This window comes from Microcaecilia unicolor, chromosome 2 (assembly GCF_901765095.1).
Source record: "Microcaecilia unicolor chromosome 2, aMicUni1.1, whole genome shotgun sequence".
Classification (NCBI taxonomy): domain Eukaryota; kingdom Metazoa; phylum Chordata; class Amphibia; order Gymnophiona; family Siphonopidae; genus Microcaecilia; species Microcaecilia unicolor.
Window position 1 is genome coordinate 383480187 of NC_044032.1, and position 14735 is coordinate 383494921.

The window sequence follows — 14735 nt, forward strand, 5'->3', positions numbered from 1 at the left end:
GCATACTGTGTCCACTTTTTTTAGGGGGGAGGGGAGAGGAAGAGAATTGTCAGTTTTGCAACTGGAACTGATCAAAGTGACCAGTTCCTCACTGCACTCGTTCTTCCTTTCTGCCAAGGCAACTGGTGAAGAGTAATTCATCTTCATGTCCCATCAGCTGATGGGTTTGTTTTAGAAACAGTGAGCTACTGAGCTGTGCAAGGATTTACGCTGTGGGGGCATGATTTCAGTGTGCTGTGTAACAAGACTGGAGGTTCCTTATAAAGAGAAAACTCTTAAGCTTATTTGTTCTCTTCCCCCACCCCATAGTGCACTCTTTATGCAGCAGTAATGAAATGTGAATTATCTAGAAGAATAAGTAATAACATGCCAACCCTAGCATGATTTCTGCACACCTCCATGTGTTTTGCAAAATGGGGCCCTACATAATTAGCAGCATGTTCCCAAGAGCCTCACATCATTCCTGTTTTTTTAAAATGACTAACATTGTAATTAGGGGTTAACCACTTAAAGAGGGAATAAGAAGTCACCAGGCCCTCCAAAGGTAGAAACCAGAAAGAAAGAAAGAAAACAAGGTGGTGTCATTTTTTGTTAAAATTCTGGCAGATCATTTATTTGAAGGCTACTGAGGCCTGAGTGCTAATGGTTTATGTGAAGCCTGAGGCTGTTTAGCAGATAGCTGGAATAGCAAGTTGTTGACCAAGGCAAATTACATGCTACACCAGACTGGAGAGGCTAGCATGTATACACTAAAGTTACTGTGCATATACATGTAAATGAAGGGATATCTGCAGATTAGGATTTAGTAGGTGCACAGGGAAGAGTGCCATATGCTCTCCTCTAAGGACTAAAGTCTCACTAAGGCCTATAATGTAACACCTTCCTCAGGCCAGATATTAACCTTTTGACAGGTAGGCAGTTGAAAGAGGTCAACTGATAGATTGCACTATGGCTTACATGGAGGAGATGTACAAAACCGGGCACTGTAGCAGTTTACCCATGCAGCCTTGAGGTAGAATATATCTTCCCATTCTTCTGTTCAGAAAAGAAAAATGCACCAGAGCACACTTTAGAACTTCCTCTGGAAATCCACTTTTTTCACATCCTTTCAAACAAAAGGGTAACACATGAGGTTTTCAAACACTGCTGTATGCGCCACAGTTATTTTATTCTCTCCAACAAAGGACCATCTTACAAGTTCCGGAAGAATTTCAAGGTTATGCCAGTAATTGCTGTCCTTACTGGTTAGTTCATCAAAAGACTGTTGTAGACATTTTGAGTGTTCAGCTAGAACAGTGTTTGATAAGTCAAGTAATAATTTTTGTTTGATAAGTAGCCTCTGGAGAGCTTTGAAGCCCTTCTGGGTCCAGTCCATGTGATGTTGGAACCTCAACCAGGTTTGCAAGTACCATCCTATTGTAGACTCCTCTTTATATTTTCAGATCCCCTACATAAAGTCACCACTGGGACTATAGGTCAATCCTTGTTCTAGTACTAAAGGGTGCTCATACAGGGTGTAAGGTCAGATGTTGATGTCCTCCAAAGTCAGGGCTGATAGATTTTTCTCCTTTGAATAATAGGATGGCTATGCTGAGGCTTCCTGAATCAACATCTGATGCCAATTTTTCTCATCTTTGCAGACATTCCTGACTAGATGTCACATAATGATATTTGATAGTTATTCTGGGCATGTGTGGCACAACTTTCAGGCTGCTTTCTTTCTGCTCTGCCTCCTTAACATTTTCTACCTCCCTGCAGACATAAGAGGAACATGTTTTTGTCTTCTCATTTTACACTTCCTCTTCTGACATCCAGTGATCACTTGCTCCTTCTCTCTGTACTGACAAACATCCCATGTACATGCACCTGATGTACTTACATAAAGGATTGCAAAAAGGGGGAGAAGGCAAAAAAAAAAGACTGCTTGTGTTTAGGTTTTTTTGTATGTGCTAATTTGTGTAGAATCTGCATGTCATTTAGTGATCAGGTATATGCAATGATGAGATGCTAGGTTAGCATGTTGCTGATGTATTCTTTTGTGTGCATACAAGTAAACCTTTAGGGCTGGATTTAGTAAATGGTGCTGCGAAAAATCAATGCTCAGCACTATTCTGTAAAGGGTTCTCTGGGATGAGTGCTTACCCCTATCCCAAAACACCAGAAGGGAGACTTAGGAGGTCAACTACAGACCAGTAGCCTCCATACCACTAAATGTCAAGTTCCTTGAGAGTATAGTAGCATCACAACTCATCAAATATTTAGAGCACAATAACCTTTTACATCAAAATCAGTCAGAGTTTAGGAAAAGCTAGAATACCGAGACTCTACAAGGTACATTATTCAGTGAATTCAGAAAGTTTATGAGCTATGGCAAACAAGTAATGATCATGCAATTTGACCTTTCCAGTGTATTTGACGTAGTAAACCATCAAGTGCTACTGGCAATCTTGGACTCTTTTGGCACAGGGGGTCATGGATTAGACTGGATAGGATGATTCCTTAGGTACAGATCTTACAGCGTGAAGATGAATGGGATTCTGTCAGATGAATGGATAGTACACATAGGAGTGCCACAGGGATCCCCACTCTCCCTGATATTATTTAATGCCCTGATGGCCTTCTTAGGCTTCTTTATGGAAAAGGAGGAATACACTTCTTCTCTTATGCAGATGATGTCACACTCTACTTCCCTTTCTCTAAGGATAAAGATGATGTTAATGTCTTGATATCGCATGGTCTCACTTTATTGGAGAAATGGGCAATAGGTTTACGTCTTAAATAGAAAACCAAGTACTTAATTGTTTCAGCACCTAACACTGATATTTCAGAATTAAGCCTGAGCCTTAGTGGCACCCCCTTGAAAATAGAACTAGAATTGAGAATAGTAGGGATTCTGGTCAATAGACATCTGAACTTGGAAAACCAATATCAAATGGTTATCAAAAAAACATTTTATGTACTTAGAAAGTTAAGAAAGATACGTCACTGTTTTAGCGTTGATAAATTTAAGCTGATTGTTGTACAGTCCCTCATTCTATCACAAATTGACTACTGCAATGTGCTATGTGTAAGCTGTACCACATCAGTTAGAAAAAGACAACAATGTACAGAATGTAGCTGCAAAACTGATATTCTCCAAATCTAAATTTGAGAGAGTTACCCCGTTGTTCATTGCACTGCACTAGCTCCCGGTGGAGGCAAGAGGGATTGCACAATGATATTTCTGTCACTGTATGGTAACACACCAGAATTCTTAACCCAATGGTTGTTATTACCTAAACCTAGGCATAGGAGACTAGCTGGCAACCTATTGGATCTGTCATTTCTCTCCCCCAAAGGCATCAGATTCAGATCATTACATGTACTGAGTTTACCTTATCTATCTGCAAAACATTGGAACGATCTACCGATTAAGATAAGGACTATAAATCATTTTGGAACGTTCCGCAAAATGCTGAAAGCCTATCTATTTGAAAGACACATCTCACAAAATGCTCAATAATCACTGATTGCCAGTATTTAGTTTATTAGAAGACTTTCAAATTCTTCCCTCTTCAGCGTTAATCTCAATATGTAATCTCTGTAAAATGTACCTATTCTCTTGATGTAAGTCGTATTGAACTCGTCATGGGAATATTGTTGACTAATAAGAAATAAAGTAAAGTGCTCTTTATAGACTAATATGTAGTGCTGATTTTGGGCCCGAGGCCTTATGCCATCTGAACCCTGGTGTAAATCCTGACACGCAAGATGAGCGTGCATCCCTGGAATTCTATAACACTGCGCACATCTTTTTGGGATGCTCCTGACCCGTCTGTGGGCACCCCCCCCCCCCCCCTTTGGGTTGCATGTTATGAAATTTGTGCAGACAGTGTTACAGAACAGTGCACAGCCAGATCTTAATTGCTGCCAATTAACAATAATTGATTGTTAGCATCCAGTTATTTATTTATTACATTTGTATCCCACATTTTCCCGCATAGCAGTAGGCTCAATGTGGCTTACAGGTTCCAGAGAGGAGAGTACCAACTCTGGGAATATAAACAGAGTGGAAAATAGAGTAACAGTAGATGCAAGTAAGCTGATAAGGTTCCGGAAAAGAGAATACAACTCTGGGACGAATATATAGTAGCATATAGAGAGAAGTAATCCCAATGAGGCTGATAAGTCTCTGGGGATGGGACTGCAGCTTCTAGTGAGCAATACAGAGTAGGATAAGGGTAGAAGTACACAATTATAACTGGAGTGGTAAAATTCATACAGTTTGAAGTAATAGGATTATGTGGAAGGGGTATTGTTCATTTCATAGACCGAAAGATGTGATGCATTGTTCATGAATTAGTTCGGGTCTGCTGGGTAGGCTTTCCGGAAAAGGTGAGTCTTGTGGTACGGGCGGTTAGCTTGACGGAGTTTAAAAAGGGGTTAGATAGATTCCTAAAGGACAAGTCCATAGACCGCTATTAAATGGACTTGGAAAAATTCCGCATTTTTAGGTATAACTTGTCTGGAATGTTTTTACGTTTGGGGAGCGTGCCAGGTGCCCTTGACCTGGATTGGCCACTGTCGGTGACAGGATGCTGGGCTAGATGGACCTTTGGTCTTTCCCAGTATGGCACTACTTATGTACTTATGTACTTATGTCTTTTTGAAATTTTAGATGGGTGTTCACAGTTCTAATGTTTCTAGGTAAAGCGTTCCAGAGCTGGACTGTTGATGGCTCGTTAACCTATTAAGTTGCGTGCACATCTCAGAATCACATTCAGATTTCATCACTCTAATTTGAGCGACCTTTATAGAATCTGAGGGTTAGTGTATGACCTGTTACTTGGGATTATAGCATTTGTACAGGGTCAGCCCCTCCCATTGAGCGACTGTGGGTTTTTTGTAACTAACCCCACTTTTTAGCCACTACTGAGTTATTTAAATAAGGCCCTTCATCCCTTTGCACTTTCCACAGGCCACTCCTGCATGCAGACAACATTGTTCTAGCATGTACGCAGTAAATAGATTTTAGTATAAGTTTTAGTGTATAGGCCCCATGGACTACTACTTGTATGGTAACTTCATCACAAATGCTTCTATTATTGGAACAGAGGTTTCAGGGAGCTTACAGAATTTTTCTCTTTTTTCCCTCTCAGTTCACTGATAAATGTTACTGCCTCTCTCTCTTTAGCTTGTGATCCATCCTGTGAGACTTGTCATGTGGATAGTCCTGAATGTTTGACCTGTGAGAAAGGAAAGGTCCTGCACAACAGGAGATGTATAGCTAAATGTCCTGTTGGACACTATGAGGATGCAGTGGGCAGATGCAAAGGTGAGAGAACATTCTGGAAGGCTCTTGTCAGGTCAGTGAACAGAAAGAACCTTAAGGTTTCAAAAATAAATAAATAGAATAAAGCTAACATGAAACAACTTCCCAGAGTGCAAGTTAAGAAATGTATAAATTATAGAGAAAGTCTGTCAAGATCTCTTTTTTGTTGTTGCTTAAAATTCTGTCATCTAACTGCAATTTTTTTTCTGAAATGTTTTGGAAATTTCCTACCAGTCCTGATGATGTGCAGCCTCCCATTCATGGAAGAATCAAATGATAGTGCTTGTTTCTAGAAAATGCTATTTTTTTTTTTGGGGGGGGGGTGCTAAAAAGAACCCAGACCTCTGGCAGCTGGGATGTATACTTAGCAGTGTTGACAAGAATAGCTGTGCAGCAATGGGTTTTTTGAAACTGCTGCTTCAACACCTGCAACTGAATATTATCTGTAAATGTTCATTTGCTCTTTCTGGACAACAATTTTATAAATCAGATATAGCCAGACTATCAATAAGGAGTAAAAGTGGTGCTAACGTAACATTACACAGGCCTCAGAACATTTAGGGTCCTTTTACCAAGCTCATGCTATCAGCTCCTGTGACTATCTCGGGTACTGACAGGAAAGGTTGATATTAAAAAAATAAAATCACAAGCATGCTGCTACGTGCTTCTGCAGCTGCCAAATTATCTAGTTCCAGGAGGGAGACTTTAAAACCAGGACTGGCCTCAAACTTACATCCTAAAAGTAGTCTGGTTCTATCCATTGAAATCAGTGCTGCAGGTCACATAATGTATCATGAGGGTGTCTGAAATCCTGGACTGCGCTGGCGGCAGGGGCCATTTTTCCCATGCACCAGGGCTCTTTTTACCACAGCGGGTAAAAACACCCCATGCACACATGGCCATTCAGTAAGAGAACTCTTACTGCATGGCCATGCGACGGGGAGCCCTTGATAAGGGCTCCTGCGCTAACCTGGCGGTAACTGGGCAGCGCGCAGCGTTGCCTGATTTCTGCTGGGTTTTCGCCGCGTAAGCCATTTCCAGGGGTTTTCTTTTTCCCTGGAAATGGCACACGCTCATGGCGGGACTACCGCCGGCAATTGTCCCAAAAGAGCAAGCGGTAAGCCCACATTAGGCTTACTGCCGCTCTGTAAAAGGTCCCCTCAGAGTAGGAACATTTTATCCAGTGGAATAATCTTTTTTTTTTTTCCATTGACAAGCAGGATAGAGTTAGGTAGAAGAACATGATGTCATTCGATGGTGCGGGGATAGAACTGCTCTCCCATGGCTTATAACTTCAGAGTTCTGAGCATGCACAGCCCTTCCTGCGCACAGTGATCTCTTCAGCTTCTCAGTTTTTTTGTTTCTTCCGCTCTAGCAAACAGTTGTGGGCCAAAGTTCTCCCTTTTTCTAAAAAGATGTTTTCCATATTTAGGCAGTTTTTTTGTTAACTTTATTTAAAAAAAAAAAAAACATGTCACTGAACTCAGATTTTCATCCTTGCCAAAAGTGTGGCAGAAAATTCCAGAACTTTGACACTCATTCTGGGTTTGGATCATGCTTAAGAACACTGCAAGCATTGCACTTAAATGTCTCCTAGAGTGAGAAGAGCTCATCCCAATCGGATTTGGGACCATTTGGTGGTGGAGCAGGGCTTCCACAAGAGAAAATTCAGAAGAGAAATAGCTCTGCACAGTCCTTGGTAACCCCTCTGCTTACAAGTCAAGAATCTTTTATGCAGCAGCCTTCAACCTCTGGCAATAAAATGTAAAGCAGTATTGATGAAAGGCCTTAATGAGTGTATGGGCTGTTCCTTTTTTCTTCTTTGTATGCACTTTTTTTTTCCTCAGAAGGCCACCGGTTATAGGTACTGATTTAACCAGTTCTGGGTTAAGCTCCTTGACCACTGCCTTTGACCTGTAAATGTGAACTATTCTGTATTTTGGGGGGAAGAAAAACAGAACAAAGAACTTACAAGATCAAGCAGAATTCTTTGCAGCATGGAAGGTCTAGTTTATTAATGGCTTTCTTCACTGTGTGCTTTAAATCCATCCTTTTGTTTTGACTAAGTGCTGTTATAGGTTGGTTGATTTGTGTGGCTTTTTTAAATTAATATTTACATTGTGAGCCCACCAGGGACAGAGAAAGTACCTGCGTATAATAAATATAAACTGCTTTGGTTGTACCACAGTAAGGTGATATATCATATCCATGAGCCTTTACCCTTCCCTTTACCCTTTTAATTTATTTATTAACTGCATTTATGAAGAGCAGGTAGTAATAATTTTACAGTACCTTGCTCTGTTCGACAAACTATGCACATTAAGGAGGTAATTCTCAAAAGATTGCCTAAAACAGGGGCGTAGCTAGGTGGGGTCCTGGGCCCCTCCTCCCAGATTTAGTCCCCCTGTACTTTCGACCCCCCCCCCCCTAACCCTCCCTGTCACTTTCGACCCGCTGCCGCCGGCGCCACAAGGTACCTTTGCTGGCAGGGATCCCCAAACCCTGCCAGCCTTAGTCTTCTTCAGCTCCGGTCTCCGGCGTGTTCGCTGATCTGTGCTGTGAGTCCTGACGTCCAGCAGGTCCTGCACGATCCTTTAAGTGAAACTCTCAGTTTCACGTAAAGGACCGTGCAGGACGTCAGGACTCACAGCACAGATCAGCGAGCACGCTGGAGACTGGAGCTGAAGAAGACTAAGGCTGGCAGGGGTTGGGGACCCCCGCCAGCAAAGGTACCTTGCGGCGGTGGTTTGAAAGTGGTGGGGGAGGCGGGCTAAAATGTGCCCCTCCACCTTGGGCTACGCCCCTGGATATGTGTGCTAATTGCATAATGGCAATTCTGTGTGTTTTGTTTCTGTTATCTCTTCAGTTTTATAGCACTGTTTTTACTACAAAGATACTGCAAGTGGCAATGAGCTGCCAGTGAGTCCTCTCTTGAATTGAAGAGCAAAACGAGCAGCCCCTATGGTTTTGACTTGACCCTTACATGCGTTTTTTTCCCCTCCCAGCTTGTCATGACACCTGTGTCAACTGCTCTGGACCAATGGCCACTCAGTGCACTTCCTGTCCTGGCTCTCGTGTACTGCTCCAGGGACAGTGTCTGCCTGGCTGTGGAGAAGGCTCCTATCCCGAGCTTGGTGTTTGCAAAGGTACTCTGTGTTTCTCACGCTAGGTGCAGAAAAGCAACATTCAAGTAGACAGATGCATCTGATCAGTTTAAAGCAGTAGAGCTTCGTAGACAAAAAAAAGAAAGCAGTAAAAGGGTGATATTCAAAAGATGGGTCTAGGTAACTTTGGGAGTTACCCATGGAACAGTGGCGTAGCCACAGGTGGGCTGGGGTGGGCCAGGGCCCACCCAGACAGGGCTCAGGCCCACCCAACAGTAATACACATTTAGCAGTAGCTGGTGGGGATCCCAATCTCTGTCAGCTGAAGACTTCCCCCTGATGGTAAGGAAAACGCTACTTTCCACGATACCGGCACCTGCACATTCTCAGTTTTCAGCGCTTGCCTGCTGCAGACTGCCAAGGTGGAGAGAAGCATTTTTCCACCAGCTGAGATATTTTTTTGGTGGGGAGGAGAACACTTGGTGCCCACCCACTTCTTGCCTAGGCCCACCCAAAATCTGCTGTCTGGCTACGCCCCTGCCATGGAAATCTTTGTTTTAAAAGTTTCTCCCCTATTTGCTCATCCACCAGACAAATCTGACCCAGTATCTTCAAAGGCATCCCAGGGGCACTGCTAGACTTTAAGAAGCTAATTTTATAAAGTCATACCTAGGTAACAGTCAAATCCAAAAGTAGAGGTGGACCAAGTAGACACTTACAGCTAGATGGGCTGGAGGGCACACTGGGAGCTATCTCTGGCTATTCATCTGGCTTTGGATGTGGGGCCTTGGCCTCTTGGGAAACGGGCTGTGAGTGCATCGGCTTCTCTGTGTGCTAGAGGCCATATTTAACGTAGACCCTCAAAAATATCTGCATGGGAATTTTTGTCTGTCTTTGCATCCTGGGATTAGCAGGATTGCTGAGCTAAAGGAGTAGACAATTCCTCACTCTTTCTCTCAAATATTAACAAAATTGCAGTTGCACATGGTACTGCTGTTTTAAATAGCAAGATGCAAGAACTTGTGCCTGGAAAGTGCATTTGAAAAGGTACCACCATTTTCCTTGCAAATTTGAATTCTGTACTCCGGAAGTCATATGTTACTGAGATATATACTTTACACTTGTGTTCAAAAAGCAAGATTAGCAATTAGCCAATTAATATATAACCAAAGGATTCAGGAGTGCAGGATTAGCCTAGTGGTTAGAGGTGCAGTTTCAGGGAAACCCAGTTGAAATCCTGCTTCTCGCACCGATTATTCCTTGTGACTTCACTTAACCCTCCATCCTTAAGGTACAAAATTACATTGTACATCCACCTGGACAGGGGAGTAACTTGTGTTCCTGTTTGTACCTCACCTTGAGGTTGGATTTAGAAATACCATGTAGCTGAATCTCAAATCCTGAGCTGTCTTTTATGTTGTGCCGTTACAAAGAATGAAAAATATCCCTTTGGTTTAGGCAGTGAAACCTAATATAGCGAGTATGTGTCAGCTGCATATGGTCAGTTCTTAGGTGTGTACCAGAGCCCTATGTGTAACACTCCTAAAATAATGATCTTTATTTTTGTTACATTTGTACCCTGCGCTTTCCCACTCATGGCAGGCTCAATGTGGCTTACATGTGGCAATGGAAGGTTAAGTGACTTGCCCAAAGTCACAAGGAGCTGCCTGTGCCTGAAGTGTGAATTGAACTCAGTTCCTCAGGACCAAAGTCCACCACCCTAACCACTAGGCCACTCCACCACTCGTTTGCCAACAGATAGAAATATTGTTACAATTATATTTATTTACTAGGATTTATTTACCATCTTTTTGAAGGAATTCACTCAGGGGGTCTTTTACAAAGGTGCGCTAGGGTTTTTAGTGCATGGTAAACACTAGAGACCCCACCCATAGGAATATATGGGTGTCTCTAGCTTTTAGCACACACTTATTTTTAGCGCATGCTTAAAAACGTTAGCGCCCCTTTGTAAAAGGCCCACTCAGGGTGGTGTACAGCAAGAATAAATCAAATATAAGCAATAGACAATTACAGTAGTAAAAATATTCAAATAACAGTACAAAGTATGGAATAGTATACTACATTACAATGTCAACACAATTCACAATAAAACATCTTAATAGACAGCATAGGATGTAAGCAAAGATGGGACATATAGATAGATAAGATAGAGTAATAGGAGTAAGAAAGTAAGGGAGTAAGTTAAGGGTAGAAAGGTACTTGAATATTATTTTAGCTAGGGTAGGAGAGGATAAGCATGTCCTTCTATAGTATGTGCAGCCGGTATCAACCCCCTTTTCTTTATTATTTTAGAATAAACTAGAATTTAAATCTAGACAAAAAATAATTGCATGGTATATCTTGACAATTTGCTCCTCAATGGAGATGTCTTCTGCTCTTTTATTCTTAATGTTACAGCTGAATGAGCAAATAGTGTCACATCATGTTGTAATGCTTTCTGTTGACTGTCTCTAGGTTAGGCGAGTGGTGGTGCAGTTTATCATGCAGAATAGCAAATTTTGTGCCTCAAACTTTGGTTTTGAAGGACACAGATGAATAGTTTGCTAGCATGAGGATCAGAGTCAGCATATTTCTGCTTGCTGCTGAGTAATCCTTTGCACCTGCCCTTTTCTTTGAAACCTTGTTTTTCAGCTTGTCATCAGTCCTGTCATACCTGTGTTGGCCCAGAGAGTGCTCACTGCACGCAGTGTCTAAAGCCAGAAGAGGTATTACAATCAGAACAAGAATTTAATGGGACTCCTTATGGTCCCTGCCTGTCTCAGTGCAAAATCGGTTCATACCCAGATAGCATGGGAGTGTGCAGAGGTAAGAGTGATGCTGAATTCCTTGTCATGTGACTCTGATTTACATTCTCATATGTATAACTCGAAGCTTTTTTTTTTCAGGTGGTATATACTGCTGCTAAGTATCTGCACCTTTTTCTACTGCCTTGACAGACTCCAATGTAAAGTGTGCTTGGCATTCAGAAAGTGATATCAGGGAACATGATTACTCTGATGGCATGGGGACGTGAAGTAGTTGTCCCCATGCCATCATAGTTCTTAACACCCCAACCCCAAGGACAGCCTTGTTTGCCTGCCTCTGTTGCTCATAGTAGTGCAGCAAAAGCAACAGGAGCTGTGGAGTCTTTGAATATGGACAGTGCTGCCTATACCTGCAGCCTGCCCCCTCTCTCAGACCCTATGCTTCCTACTCAGAGGAGACAGGTTACAGGAACAGGATGGGCTCCCCATGTTCAGAGACCCTACAGCTTACACTATGTGTTTCCTAAGGATGATTGATATATAATCTTGTGTTTTTTTTAGTTCTATTTTTGATTTCTTTTTAATTGCAAACAACCTTGGCCGGTAATATCAGAAAAGGAAGAATAGCAACTATATATAAATTAAACAAAACATTGCCATCGCTGTTCAGGGGAGTTTGTGTGGGATAGGAGGGGGAAGAGAAGGGGCTGAGGGAAGAGCGGAGGAAAAGAGAGAGGTGGAAGAGACACAAGGGAGAAAGGGGTGCAGGAGAGAGAAGATGAAGTGATGGAAGAGAGACAATGGAGGTAGAGGTAGAGATCTGCATGTAAACTAATTAGTCAATTAATACTAACAATCAATTGCTGGTGTTAACAAACACTTAATTTGCAGTAATTAGGAGTTATGCACAGATCTGCCTTATGCCTTATTTTATAAAAGGCAAGCCTAAATTTCATAGCGTGCAACTCAAAAGGGACGGGGGCATGAGCAGGTCAGGAGCGTTGCCCAGAATTAGGCATGATATTATAGAATACCTGTATTTGCACCTCTAACTGCCATCAGTTGGGCATGAACATTTACAGCAGCTTTTGGCAGGCATAAGTGCTCACACCCAAAGTTAGGCGTGCGAAACGCACCAAGGCAGTTTTCTGTAAAGGGTGCACTGCACAAAACACCCTTTACAGAATACTATATTCCATTATGTAGCTTCCCACTATTCCAGAACCTGTGGGATAGTTGTGTCCATCAACCAGCAGGTGGTGATAGAGAGGGGAGATGCTGGCTGGAAGCATGGGGAGAGAAAGAGAGGAGACATTGACTGGGAGGGTAGGGATAGAAAAAGGAGAGATGTTGGATGGAAGGATGGGGTGTGAAAGAGGAGAGGCCCTGGCCAGAAAGGTGGAGAGAGAAATAGGGGAGACACTGACTGGAAGGGTGGAAAGGGGGAGACACTGTCTGGAAGGATGGGGGGAGAGAGAGGGAACATGTTGGATGGAAAATGGGGAGAGAGAAAAATGCTGGTTGGAAGGATGGAGAAAGGTGGGAGATGCTGGATGGAAGGGTGGAGAAAGAAAGAGGGGAGATGTGAGATGGAAGGATAGGGAGAGAAAGAAGGCAAATGCTGAATGGAAGGGTGGGGGAGAAAGAGAGAGATACTGGATGGAAAGGGGAAAGAAGACAGAGTTAATTAAAGACTGGAGAATAAGAGGAAAGGAAATAGGGGAGAGCCCCAGGGTAAGGGAAAGAGATGGAAAGCTGTAAGTAGATGAAGTCAAAAGAGGGAAATTAAAGACTGGATAGTAAGAATGAATTAAATCTGGACAGAGAGGCAGAAAAGTAAATTGAAGAAAACTGAAAGAAAAAGCAGGAGATAGGAAAATGACAAATGGACAGGAAACCCTGGCAAGAGTATTAAGAGAAGACAAAGGAAAGCAGAAACCAGAGACTGGGACCAACATAATTAAAAAAAGTAAATAGGCAGACAATAAAGGTAGAAAAAATAATTTTATTTTTAATTTAGGGTGAAGTAATGTGGTAGTTGTGTTAATAAATACAAATAAAACACAAAATGGAAAATAAAGTGATATCTTTATATTGGACTAATGTTAATACGTTTTTGATTAGCTTTCAGAGGCCAAAGCTTCCTGCCTCGAAGTAGGAGAGGATACCATGACAGCAATATACTTTCTTGACGTGACCTGAGGCAGGAGATTTTGGCCTCTGAAAGCTAATCAAAAAGTGTATTTGGTTAGTCCAATAAAAAGGTATCATCTTATTTTCTATTTTTATTATTTGTATCTATTAACTTGTAGTGTACTGATTGGAATATGTTGTTTTTTAAAATTTATGGGCCCTGTTTACTGAGGCACATTAGCGGTTTTAATGTGCCTACAATTAGCGTGTGCGTCAACCGTGTAGGCGCCTATAACGTGGCTTAGTAAGCAGGACCATATGTCTGGTATCTTTATATTTTGCATACTATAGAGCAATATGCATCACGTAGACTACCAGAGCTGAGCCTGGTGGCCATTTGGCAACTTACCAAAAACACTGATTGGTACATTTATGGTTGCCAGTAACTACAGTATTTCTGTTACAGCGCTGCTGAACACCACTGTTTACATAGCCAACAGGAAGATGCTGGATTGGGGAGTTAGGGCTGACTGGGAGCCAAGTGTGAAAGTTCCTGCATATATTTCCAGAATACTACAAATACGATTCTGTTTAATATGTTGTACAATATGTTGTATTATTTGATGTGCATTATTTTGATTTAGATTTTTTGTTACATAATTCCTGGAGTGTATTCAATGTGCATAATGCCGTCAGTATCAGAGGTACTAGGAGGAGGCAGCTGGTACACAGTGAAAAGGTCCTTCCTTGCTGTGTTCAAAAGAATCCCTACTGTCTCTTTACTATTAACATTGGTGTTTCCCCCAATGTTAAAATCTAAGGATTTTAAATTGCCCCAGCTTAGCACACCCCACCCTACCTTGGACCCACCCCACCTTTGCCTCCCCAAACAGTTGAATCATTGACTGCCTATGGTCCTAATTTTTTTCAACAACCCTCCCCCAACCACAGAACATTGATTCTCTCCAAAGACCCTGTGCAGAGCTCAGTTCCCCCACCAGAGTTGGCAGATGGTGAAAAATTTTCCAGACCAATTCATGCCCAAAAGTAGCCCCAAATAGCCCAACAGTTTTCAATACCAAAACTAGGTATTTAATAATAATAATAATAATAATATTGTTGTTGTTGTTGTTGTTATTTAATATTATTACATAATATGTCATATAATTTAATATTTTCAAACTATCTTCATTTTTCATTTTCATAGTAAGTAGACTTTAAAATAAATTTGTTTAAGTACTTAGCTTAAGCATCAAGATCCTGACAGGAATACTGAAACAGGCACAGGAATAGGAACACTGAAACAGGTGGGAAAGGGAACCCTGAAACAGGAATGGAAAAAGAATTTCCCAGCCCAACACACATCCAAAATGAGCCCAAAAACAGCCCAAGCTGCTGTGTGTGTGTGTGTGTGTGGGGGGG

At 41.9% G+C, this 14735-nt stretch overlaps 1 protein-coding gene across 1 annotated transcript in view; it reads left to right on the top strand.

Moving 5' to 3' along the window:
• Positions 1 to 14735, top strand: part of FRAS1 (Fraser extracellular matrix complex subunit 1) — a 689426-nt gene that overhangs the window by 337089 nt on the left and 337602 nt on the right. Inside the window, 3 exon segments of the mRNA XM_030190549.1 lie at positions 5174 to 5314; positions 8317 to 8457; positions 11068 to 11241. Of these exon segments, the coding sequence (XP_030046409.1) occupies positions 5174 to 5314; positions 8317 to 8457; positions 11068 to 11241 (456 nt within the window).